At 35.7% G+C, this 13,512-nt stretch overlaps 1 protein-coding gene across 1 annotated transcript in view; it reads right to left on the bottom strand.

Annotated features, from left to right (window-relative positions):
• Positions 1-13,512, bottom strand: part of APP1 (aminopeptidase P1) — a 200,027-nt gene that overhangs the window by 134,516 nt on the left and 51,999 nt on the right. Inside the window, exons 2-4 of the mRNA XM_089818888.1 lie at positions 2,714-2,777; positions 607-746; positions 43-327 (exon numbers count right to left, since the gene is read on the bottom strand). Coding sequence (XP_089675014.1) covers positions 43-327; positions 607-746; positions 2,714-2,777 — 489 coding nt within the window. The remainder of the gene's footprint in view (positions 1-42; positions 328-606; positions 747-2,713; positions 2,778-13,512) is intronic.

Here is a 13,512-nt window from a genome sequence, read left to right as displayed (position 1 = left end):
CAACCATGTTGTAAGTAAGAACACAGAAAATCATCTGTGCACCTCATCCAATGCAGTGATGACTATAGCTTTAGCTTTCTCCTGGTCAAGTTTTGCCCGTAAATCATCTATTTTTTCTTGAACAGAGCGTCCTGCAAATTCCAGAGGATGTATGCAGATGGGTGATATTTCAGGCAAAGGTCGATCTCGCCAAACTTCATCCACCAAATTTCTCTCCAGTCGAACAAGCTTCTGTCCCTTCTTCATAAATGCCTTCTCCCATCTATGTGCAGTATCCACGGATAAACACCATGGATCCACACCAATTGTGGCATCTTTATCCAAATTCTACCATCAAAGACAAACACATGCATAATGAATATCTCTCTGCATGGACATGTAGTACTTAGATTCATAAAATATAATCCTACCAATATATTGCACAACTATGATTTCAACCTCAAAATATAAACAACATATCACATTATTTTTTCACCCAATTGTAATATAGAAGACTAGATATCCAATGAAAATTTAGTAGGAAATCATATATTGGCTCTTTAAATTAGTACAACACGAGCCTAATATCTTCCTAGTATCTTCCTAAAACAGTGAATCGGATCTTACATCGGCAATCCAACTTTCCACCAATGGGTCTTCACCAATGCGCATAAGCTTCCAACGTTCACTCAACTCCTGTGTAGCTTGTAAGAAATAGCGACCATCAGTCCAAAGTAGAGCTTCATTCTTCAGTATAAGGGCTAAACCTGTAGAAATATCATTACATAATTAAAAACAGTTAATACAATATATATTGGCTTCCTTTTCCATACAGTTTTCACTACATATGTAAACATTTTTGTATTCAAAGATAACTTGATATTTTGTCCATAAAAATTTCAAAAATAATTATGGTTAAGTAATACTTTACTGCACCTCCCGATGTTATCTCAAATTAAATAAGAGAAATAGAAAAAAAAAAGTGGAGCAGTAATGTAGGAGCATCCAAGGTGTAAGGCAATCTTGCATCACCCAAAACAACATCTTATTTTGATATATGTTTGGTTTGGTGAATACCCATGAAACTCATTCCCTTTAAAAAGTACCAAAGCAATAGTAGGCATTAGCTTTCCATTGTCCATAGCAAATATGGTGTGTGTTTACATGGTGAAATCCAAAAACACACAAGTACTGAAGCAGTGTTTTCAACTTTCAAATTTCAGAAGAGCTAAATTTGCTAAGGTCTCTATTTGTAGCAAATTTGCACATAGTAGACATAGTAGACATTAGCTTTCCACTGAATACCCATGAAACTCATTCCCTTTAAAAAGTACTAAAGCAATAGTAGACATTAGCTTCCACTGTCCATAGCAATTATGTTGTGTGTTTACATAGTGAAATCCAAAAAGAAACAAGTACTAAAGCAATTATTTCAACATTCAAATTTTCAAAAGAGTTAAATTTGCTAAGGTCTCTAATTGTAGCAAGTTTGCATATGAGCACGTAGGGATTTCTGAAATTGAATTTCACACATTGTGATTAAGTTTCAAGCCAAGATTAAGTCTGTGTGAAGGGATATTAAAGATTTTAGGTTTTAAATTTTAAATTTCACAAAAAATCCTTAAAATTGGATTATGAGGCTTCAAAGTCAGCAATGTATTGGGGCCTCAAGTAGAGGTGATTAGATAAGTAAAATTTGAAGCAGATAAAGCACTCTAAGCAATACAATATGTAGTGCCCATGGACTCCAAAAGTGGGGCTATTTTGGGGCAGGAATTATAAATTTATAAGTAGGAGATATTTTTCGCAGCAAGTCAATTTGAGATATTGCTTTCGAAATTCAACTGTGTAGATTTTTATTCAAACTCATTGACCCATGTTTCATGAATCATTAGTGGTTCACAAGAACTCATCATTCAATTCGTTTTCTTATCTTTGTATATAATATGTGTTTAGTTCGATTAAAGAATATTCATTTAGCTTCTTGTGAGTATTTTATAGGGTTGTGTGTTATGCAATTTTCCCCTTCACCAAGTGGTATCAGAGTGGAAGTTATCAACTGTGTGTAGACAGATTATCAAACATAAGGTAGTTTGAACCAAGACATGTGGTTGTGGTTCAAGTGTTTGAGAAGAAATCAAAATGCCTCCACAAAGAAACCGAGGTAAATTATATATCCCTCCTGAGGCAGATTGTCACACACTGAGAGGTGTAGAGGATTGGATGTTATTAGAGAAGAAAGTAAGAGTGAAGATGAAGCCAAAGTAGAACAAAGCGTTGCAGTAGATCCTGAGAAGATTAGGTTGCTGAGGGCCCCATTTCCAAAATTGGAATAAGGCCAAAGATTAATGTTTCTATCTATTCTAGAAATCTTAATCCAAAAGAGTTATTTAATCAGATAAATGGTATAAAGGAGCATTTTGAGTATTAACGATGGGGAGAATCGAATTTGCAAAGCCCAAACTGAAAGGTCATGTCAGTAACAATATTGAGGCATTGAAACAACCAGAGTCGTATTCTTGTATGGTTCACATACATATCATAGAAAAGAAAAATATATGTAATGTGGAAAAATAGTATGATGAGCCTTATCAAAAAATAAAATAACAATTTTCTATAAACATTTATAAAGAGAGAAAAAGGAAGAATGTTCCCATCCACTTATCTTCTAAATTTGAAGAGAAATCAAACATCAGAAAAGTTGTGCAAAAAACATAAGGGTTACGAAAATTACCTGCACTACCGGTAAACCCAGACACATATGCACGCCTTTTATCCCGCGCTCCTACATACTCACTCTAACAAAATCAATTTTGTGTTAGTCAATGATGTACAACAAAACATTTAAATATCCTAACCAGCAAAAGTAAAAGCAACGTGTATTCCCTAAATGTTCTGAAAAACAGATTAAATAAAAAATCGCATACCATCTCACCACAATAAAGTGTCCCATGGTCAACTTAGAAATAGCTAAGAAGTTCAATCCAATCAACCCATATTTCTTTTACAATCATTCAGAATTCCCAAAGACAAGTGACTCATATAATCCTAAACCAAAACTATTACAAAAACAGCTTGGCTGTCAATTCATCAAAAATAGTATAATAACTCTTGGAACTCTTAAATAATACTATCCCTAGCATCACAATTTTAAATAATTTTGAATAAAAACTTTATAACAGAAGCCAGCCAAACCCGAGCAGTTTAATTTACACTTTAAATTTAACATGATGCAATCATTCACAAAGTATTTTCTGTAGTCAAGCAGACAACCTAGACATTTATTTGATTACCTAATCTTATAAAATAGCCAAAGCCATATGTAAATTCTTTATGTGATACTTTTTTGTTACATCCAAGATTTTCAAGGTTATGACCTACCCATGTTAATCAATCTCACTGTAAGGAATGCAAGCACTCAATGTTGGAAAAAAAGCATTTACGAAAACATGCCTATTTTTCCTGAGTCGACATGATAAGAGCTGATTTGATAAGCACTCTATGTTTAGTACTAGAGAATTTGTTGATAACTTGATTCATATGTGGGAAAGAGTTTCAATTTAAAGGAGTTCATAAAATTAAAGGTATGTAAACAACCAGTACATAACTGTCACCAAGTAAAATATGAATCCACATACCTATGTAATCATTTACAATTTATTATTAAAAAAATATCATATCCAGATTTTGGCGGGAACAGCTCCTAGCTGTAATATAATCAGTTGTGTATCATACATCTAGTCACTTAACGGAATTAATATCATTTTTTCTATAATAAAATAATTACAGTTATTTTTAAAAGCCCTGGACAAAAATTGATGGCCATTAACACCTAAAAAATACAAAAATGTAACAATGGAGACAATGTCTTCTTGGTTTATTGTTGGACGGCAAATCATCAGAAACCATCCAGAAAAATCTCCTCAAATTTTGGGGATGTTGGTATGTGGTGATTGAGGATGCTATTGGGCTTCAAATTTGGTTAGTTTGGACCACCATGTGCCCTCCTCCCTCAACCACAACCAATTACGAGGTAAGTGCACGGAGGGAAGAGCTGAAGCGCCCTGGGGAGAAATCCAGGCCAACGAGGGCTTGGGAGAAGCACCCCGAGGAAAAGAATTGTCCATTATTTCATTAAGGAGTTGATAGTTTTTTTGGAATGTAAACTATCTTTTTTAAACCATCAAAAAGGACTCACAAATAAGTAGCTGTGAAATATTAAACATCATAAGATTATAAGTTGTCTCTTTGCTGGATACTAGAAGGAAAAGGGCAGCATTTTTCTGTGGATGTAGTCCACATTACGTAAACCACATTAACATTTGTGTGTTATTATGATTGTTATTTTTGCCTCTTTACTCTGTGATATACTAACCTTGGTTATTTCTCCAGTCTGCCTAAGTGCTGAGAGGGAATTGACACTAAATTTACATGTAAATAACATTTGAAAGTTCAAAAACTACAAAGAACACTAATTATTAACAGAGGAATTGAAATTGCCAATAGTGGCATGTTGTGATGATTAAGTTGTTGAGTTGTTATCCTTGCCATCAATGTTCAAATATAATGGGGATGAGGTCCCCCGTTTGTGGCCTCACTGGTTCATACCTCCAAGTCAAAGCATTTACCCCTTTAAAGAGAAAAAAAAACAAAGGAATTGAAATTAAATGTTTTCTGACAAATTTTGAGTAATGTGCATCTGAAAGGGCTCATAAACAAAGCTGATCAATAACCATGATAATTTATTCTTTATTCATTACAAATACAAATAAAATTTGAAGCCTGACCCAAACTACAAATTTCAACCAAATATAATTTCAACTCAAACCAATGAAACCCTAAATTTACGAACCTTTAAAGCAAGAAAATCAAAATATAAAAAAGGGTTTGAAAACAAACCCCTGTGAAAGCATGCATACATAAAATATCACTTTCATAATCATTTAAAATAATATTCAGATGTGACGTATAGAAGACTTACAAACCAAATTTTCAGTTCAAGGAAAAACTCACAAACCCAACAAAACCCAAAATGCTACTTATGGTGTTGGCTAGCAAAGGGCTTGTGGTGCTCCAAATAAGATATTGTTTTCTCAACTCAATAAGAATCTGCAAAGTTGGCACGTAGCATCTATTAATTTGATTCTTTTCTTACCGAAAGGAACAAATACTAAATAAGATCAAAACTTAATTTCCATTTTCGCTCCCTACCTAAAGTCTTAACATTACACCCTATTCACTAAGGCCCCTACCTTTCCCTCCACCTGCAATTAAATCCAATATTGTGATTATGACAATTAAAGGCATTGGATGTCACTTTGTCTCATTTGAGAGTAGATTGGCAGACTCCAAGGTATTCATAGCTATTCTGAACCGTCTCAAATAACCAATACTCCTGCATCATTTATAATGGCCTTGTGATGATTTGTGGTTAATTTATAAAACTTACATTCTATATCAAAGCATAAAACATACTCTGCATGACCGTATGGGGTGATATACAAGCCTGAAGAGCGATATTTTTATGTAAAGTTTTCCACATGGAACTTCAGCCCTGTTCCTGCTAAGGCTGTTTGATAACTCTTCTTTGCTCCCTCCCTTTATTTAGATATTTTCTGGGATGGACTTGAATAGGTTTACAACCTAAATTACCAAGTTTGTTTCTAGAGACAGCAAAGTTGGGCCTGGTCTGGCCTAATATTGAGGCCAGATGTCATTCAATGGATAGTTGGTCGCCGGTGTTTAAATTTGGCCCAAAGTTCGTCAAACGGACCCAAAGAAAATTTGGAAGAATTTATGGAAAATTTGGAAAATTGTAACAAGGCCCAGACCAACTTTAGCCAAAAAAGTGTTTTTCACATTTTTTAAGTTCTTTTTGTCTAATTTTGTCAATTGACCCCTCCAACACTAAAATGGCCAAAAAGGTAAAACATGTCATTAAAGCGTCATTTGTGTATTTATGAATGAAAAAGAAAACTTCTTACCTTTGTTGCTATACTTTCTTGTTTGGTTGTTAATAGTTATTGCTCAAGGAGTGTTGAAAGGTGATTGTTGCAGTCTCTACATGGTTGCAAGTGTGGAGAGCTCCTAAGTGATATTGAAGAGGAAATTTCAACAAAAGAGGTGAATTATTGTTAATATTATTTGTTCTATAAAAAAATTCTTTGCATTTTTGTTAACAAAATGAAATAAACTCTCTAGTTATATTTTGTTCTTCTCATTTTGGTTTGTGGATTTGTATGTTGTTTATAAATTCGTAGAATGGCAAGTGCTTATGTTAAGTTTCAGGATCGCTGCAAGTGAAATGGCACTACCTATTCAAGGTATGTATTTTCCAAATGTAACAATCACTTAAATTTGTATTGAGTATAAGCCATGAATAGACATGTCCCTTCATGGGACATGTCTATTCGTTAATCAAATAATTAATATAATAATAAATTTTATAAATATATATATATATATAGATTTCTCTCATATAATTATATGTGTTTATCCAGCAAAAGCTATCAAAAATGAAGGGACATGTCTATTCGTTAATCAAATAATTAATATAATAATAAATTCTATATATATACTACATTAATTTCTCTCATATATTGATATCTCAATTATATCTCATATTGTTATATATGTGTTTATCCAACAGAAGCTATCGAAAATCAACACTCCCTCTTAGCTAGGGAGGATAAACACACATATTACCTCAAAGTAATATCAAGTTAGCAAGATTAAGGATATCTTTGATCAGAAGATATCCATCATTTTGATATCAAGAGTATTGGTCCCCTAGAATATCGACATATGATATTCACCAAATACTCAATAAGGTTTGATATCATATTTGATATCATGAGTATTGATCTCCCAGAATACATGATATTCACCATTTACTCAAAAATGTTTGATATCACATTTGATATCATGAGTATTGGCCTCCCAAAATATCAATGATATTCATCAAATACTCTTTTAGTAATGACCTTCCAGAATGTTGAGATGTGAGATATTTACCAAATACTATCACTAATGGCCTTCCAGAACATCAAGTCGCATGATATTCACCAAGTACTCTAAGAGTAATGACCTTTCAGAACATCAAGACATGGGATATTCACCAAGTACTTTGTGTAATGGTCTCCCAAATTATCAATGTGCATAACATTCACCATGCACTCAAAAAAATGTTTATAAGGTATGTGCACACACATTCTCATAATGCTTACCATATAAACATCCAACATGCAAGGTATAATCTATCATGATCGGCATAGATATTGTAAGATATCCATCATAATAGAAGATTAAGTTATTGTAAGATTGTCACCTTTCAATAACGTCTGCAAATACAAGTGACACCATTTGGAAGTCGTCACTTCCTCATGATGTACACGAGGGGTAGGCCCATTAAAATCACATAGTAATGAGCATAGCTACACCGCCCTTGGGGATGGGGGGCCAAGGGGACAAGTTTCTAGGACGAGGGGACAAAGGGGCCTTCATTTGGGGACGGCACAGGGACGGTGGGCGGACGGCGGCGGAGGACATGTGGTTCTTAAAATGCTACTTATGAAAAGATGTATTGCAATATAAGATATAAAAATGCAAAAAAGTAAATACTTGAACATTGCATTGAATTGTAACATCAAATATTGAACATAAATAGTCAAATCAGCAAATTAGTTAACACCAAGGTGTCCCCCCATTCTCGGTAGAGGTGGCGGAATCTAGTGGCGCCGTTGGGGATGGGAGAACCGAGTCCCCAAGTCCCCAGTGCATGGGACAAAAAGGGGGGGACGCGTCCCCATGTTACTATGCCACGAGGTATATTCATGAATCCCAATCCTCGTGACTGCTACAATTTATTGATCACTAGAGAGTCCATCACAACATGGTTTACTCCTTCTTAATCAATATGATCGAGATTACCGAAGATTGTCTGGATTATATAAAGAAAAGATCAAGGCATATAGCTCGGATATAAATATAAAAACACAAATGATAAAGATTTACTTTATTAAAATATGATACTTAAAAATTGTACTCAAAAGAGAATACTTATCTCATTTAGTCAAAGAATGATGCCAAAAAAGTGAATCCCCTTAAAATTGGAGACTTATGTCTTTTTCCCCTTGTGCATTCAATTAATTTATAAGAGGCACTTCCATTAATAAATGGTAGTATTTTTCTTTTAAATGTTATCCTTTCACCTTATTAAAGTTGGTGGATCCCATTTATGTAATGTCCTTGTTTTTGGCCAGTTTGTGTGGTTGATAGAGTTAGTTGATCATAGCGACCCTTGTGAGCTGACAGAGCGTTTTGGGGGTCTCAGTTATGAATTTACTATTTATAGTAGTTGCTATTCTTGGCAATGCAGTGGGTGGCTCGGTAGTTGGTCGTCACCTGCGGTTGATTATGCTGATAATTGCATGAGCTCTTATTTATTTATTTTTCATCGAGTTGCATTATTATAATAATGACTTTTAGAGATATTTCTAAAAATCAAGTTGGAAAGTTTCTAGTGTTGAGTTCTTTTGGGAAACTTTGGCTTTTCCTAAGAGTCTCTAAGTTTCTGAAGATCGTTTGAAGTCACTGCTGAAGTATAGTGGTTTCATTGGATAAATCTCCTAACTGTGGTTTTTCTATAACTAGGAGATTGACTTAAAATTCTGAGAATTTCTGAGTATTGTTCTGAGAGTTGCTGCAAATCGTTGCTAAGGTATAACGATCTGCATATCTCCTACTGTTCATACTGTGCCTTGGAGATTGGTTTAAGATTGCTACCAAGATTGTGAAGAGAATCGAATTTGCTCATCCATATTGGTGACTGTAATCTGGAAATTCGATTTGTGATATCAGAAAATTGCCAATTGACAACTAGTGGCTGTGTTTCATATGGTAATAGCTTCTAGGCGAGTTTTGAGCCAGATTAATTTCCCAAAGGGCTGGACGATATTAATTACAAGACCTGCGATTTACTACCAAACGTGTGGGAGTCCAACTTTCAGTCACATTGGCAATTTGCAGACCTGCGGTTATGGTATATGAACCTACCAAAGGTATCAGGCGTAAGTGGTTTCTTTGGAAGGGACGACTTTGCATTTAAATCTCCAACGTTGGCTTTTTGAGGGTCGTTTTGCACATTCGGCTAGTTGCAGGCTCCTCATTGGATTATTTTCAGCATAATTGAGGACTCCAGATTCAGCGTTTGAGCTTAGACCTATGCAATCAGAGAAATACTGCATTACACTTACACAATCAAGTTCATCTGAATTTGTCCCTTCTTTAATTTGTGCAAGCAATAAATAAAAATCTATTAGTGTTCCAACTACCTTTGCGTGAATTTCAGAATTGTCATTGAATAGTTTGAATTCAGAATTCCTCATTATCTCTGTTGAGAGCATAACTTAAATTCAGGAGTTTTGAACAATTAATTGCAAGTTGATGTTTACCAAATTGGACTGCTTATATCATTTCAGAACTTGGTCATTTATATTAGCTATATCAAAAGAAAATCCAAGTCAATATATTGAAAGATTGTAAAGTGAGATATTAACATCCAATTGTGCTGTGAGAGCCAGTTCAATTCATTCCAGTAGTAACAATCTCCTTGCCAAGTGTTTGACAAAATGTCAAACAACTGAATTATAAAAGAATTTGGTGTTTGTTGAAGTTATAACCGGTTGGGGTTATTACAATTTATATGTTACCCCTTACGACAGGTATTCTCAAAGTTAAATTCAGAAACAACATTTTCAATAGGGATCGAAATTAAAAATGTCAAAGTTGTAAAATAGCATCCATAAGAGACCCCCCGGAGGCTGGGTGGTCTTTCCAAGCCAATGCACTTAATTTCTCCTCCTTCCTCACTTCGAGCATATAAAAATCTTGTTCCCTGCAATCACCACGTGTTCACAGAGATTTTATTTCCAAGCTCTACAAGCCTAACATATTGGCCCTGAATATCCCTTCGATAAGTCCCTACAATTTTCAACCTATTTTGATTATAGTCATTTTCAATCAATTTCTTGGTGGGAAGGCAATTTAAGTGCCCAAATGCACTTACGAGAGGCTCACCATTGATTTCACCCATAGTTTCTTGTAAATGGTTGAATCCATTCATCATAACCGTAGAGTTTCTAGAATACGAAATAAAAAAAGAAAATTAAGAACCAATTCGTTATAAAACTTGTCATCAGCGAAAACACATATAAAGCTTCAAGTCGAGGAGCAAATCCCATTTGTCCACCTCCACAGTGTAAACTTAAGCACTAGTGAGCAGGGTAGAAGAGGAGGCGATGAACCCTCCACCCACATTAATTTGTCCTTCCTACTCATTCACTAATTTCCTCAATATTTGGAACCCGTATGTGATCAAACCAAGCTTTCCTTTTGCGAAATGACAACCATAATCATAGCAAATTTGTGAGAAGAATTGTGGGAGGATTTTGCACGAATTCTATTGGCTTCCATCACTCCTATGACGACCCTCTGAAGCAATCTCATTCCACTGCAATATAGAATAAATATGGTGACTCCATTGACTATGTGAATTTCCAGTTCTATGTTTATGACTCAAGCACCACCATGTCACAGTTAATGAACCATTTCAATGGTCAAATAATGGCTAGTTTTGTAATGAAGGGGAATGGAGGGTTGTCACCCGCTTTCATCCTTTTGGGTCTGCATTCACTGCTGTGAAAAATCTACATTTTTATTATTTATAAAACTTCACAGGATTGGTTGTACGTTAATCATGGTGCATGTTCTTATCTCCTTGTTGATGCCTCCTCTTCTTTCCTACATTTGCAACATGGCTCTAATACCATGTTAAGTTTCAAGATCGTTGCAAGTGTAATGGCACTACCTATTCAAGGTATGTATTTTCCAAATGCAAGAATCGCTTACATTTATATTGAGTATAAGCCATGAATAGACACGTCCCATCACGGGACATGTCTATTCGTTAATCAAATCGATATAATAATAAATATTATATATATATATATATATATATATATATATATATATATATTAATCTCTCATATTTATATCTCAATTATATCTTATATTATTATATGTGTTTATCCGAAATAAGCTATCAAACATCAACAACTTGTACCACTAGGAACTCCCAATTCAAAACATACCTAAGCTCTATGTAATGTCCCCATTTTAGCAGTTGACCAAGTGTGTGTGCGTTAGCCTTGTTCTACATGGTCCCGAGGGCTAACGAAGGGTTTAATGGGATCTTGGAGTGTTTTGGCCTAGTCATTTCCAGTTTGGGCCAAAACGAAGTTGATTTACTCAGTTTCAGGCATACTTACTATTTTTAGTAAGTCGGCAAGACACAATGTAAGTCAATTTTGGTGATTGGATTCGATACTCCTCGGTGAGAGCTTTCCGATGAGCTATCACTCGCATTATTCGGAGTCCGATTGCTAATACATTTTAATGCCTGAAGTTTTGTTAAAGTAACGTCTAATTTAATTGTAAAATATTAAAGTGTTACTTTAATATTTATTTTATGGTGATGTGTACCCAAGGGAGACATAAGGGGTATTTTAATATATGTTTTATATTACACATCTTTTATCCCACATTGCCCATATGAGTTGAGCGGACCCGTGGGAATAGAATAAAAGGAAGCATTTGTGGCTTCATTAGACAGGTGGAATATGAGAAGAAATTGGTGTGTGAGTTGCAGCTTCGTTCTTGGCATTTGAGGATGTTTATCCTCCATTGTAACATTCTAGACGTCATTCCCTTAGGGTTTGGCCTTTAGAATTCTTTGTTATTGGCTTCATTATCAGGCAGTTTAGTTGCATTTCCGGCTACAGGCAGATTTGGTATTTTGCTCATATCTTCTTCACTACTTGTCCGATGCTTATGCCGCTTTGAGAGAATGATATTACGAAGGTAGTGGACTGATTGAAGGACAAAGTACTGTAGCATCAAGTTCGAAAGCATGTGCTGGAGTATTATGTCAATAATGCTGAAGTAATTAGTGAGTTGATAAATCTGCCATGTATTTGGTTTTATGAATTCTGAAAATAACATTTATTTGGCTGTAGTTCATTTCCACTTTGCATATTATTGTAGTTTCTTTCTTGTTTATGTTGTATGATACCAATTCCATGCACAAACACAACAAACAAATAAATGTTTGATTTCTGGAGTTATAAGGGGTTTAAAACATTAAACGGAGAAATAAGAGGTTGAATGCAAACTGTTTGACATAATTCCTTTCAGCAATTTGGTTTAGTTTTTGGGACATTCAGGGGTGCCCATTACAGTGGTATCAGAGCTATAAGTCCTGCCATCTTGTGGAGGTCTTATAGGGAATTTGGAACAGCCGGATAGAGTGAAAAAGTAAGTAAAAAACACAGGCTAAGCATTTATGTTTGAGCATGCGACAGGGGTCTTATAATTTCCGCGATACCAGAGCAAGACAAAATAGGATTTCAGACTTGCAAAGCAAACAGTCTAGTACATCTGTGCAGGGGGACATTGAATCCAACCATACAGACACAGAGGAGATATTCTGTGATCAGGACAATAATATGGGTGATCGAGATGATAGGAATACAGGATTAGGCGGAGGCAGAAATGCTGGTCCAGATCAAGGGGAGGTACTGTACCGACAGTTACTGGATACATTAGAGCAGGGGCAGCGTATGCAGCAGGAGCAGAATAGGCGAATGGACATGATGTTGCAGCTCATGGCTAGACAGATGGGTGTCAATATTAATCCAGGTGATGCCAACAACAGAAACAATAACAACGAGGGAAACAATAACAACGGGGGAAACAATAACCATGAAGGCCAAGGCAACAACAATGGTCCTGAGAATAACATTAATGGTAATAATGGACACGGCAACAATGGGAATGAGGCTGATAACTTTAGACACGTTGCACGCCCAGCACGGACTGCGAGCTCGAGACCTCTTCTACCCACTTTCCCACCCAGAGATCCGGTTCAACCAGTAAACGAACCGCAGATTACCAAGTTACAGGATCAATTCAGGAGGGACTGGGAGGCTAGTGGACTAGAGTTTCAGGCGGATATTTCTCTTAGAGATTATATGGACTTGAGGATGAGACACATGCCTAAAGCAGGAGGGAGGAATCAAAACTTTGAGCTGAGGAAGAAAGTTGGAAAACTTTCTTTACCTTATTATGATGCTTCAAGGAAGATGACTGCACGAGCTTGGGTGCAGAAGGTAGATACATACTTGCAGCTAAATCCTATGCCTGAGGAGGAGGCTATCAAGTATGCGGCTATGCACTTGGATGTCGTTGCACATGAATGGTGGCATCATGGCATGGTGACTTTGGGGCATAATCAGATTACATCCTATGAGGAATTCACCGAAACATTGATTGGGAGATTTGACACTAAGGATCCCGAGTTACATTTCAAGGAGCTAGCACAGTTAAAACAGTCAGGTTCTGTGGATGCTTACATTGCTGAGTTTCAGCGCTTGTCTGTACTTGTTACTGATATCTCTCCTAGGAGATTGGTGGTGT

Source organism: Cupressus sempervirens, chromosome 3 (genome assembly GCF_028749045.1).
Source record: "Cupressus sempervirens isolate cs-2001-9-10 chromosome 3, ASM2874904v1, whole genome shotgun sequence".
Taxonomy (NCBI): Eukaryota; Viridiplantae; Streptophyta; class Pinopsida; order Cupressales; family Cupressaceae; genus Cupressus; species Cupressus sempervirens.
Note: the sequence above shows the minus strand (reverse complement) of the source record. Positions and strands in the feature narration are given on the sequence as shown.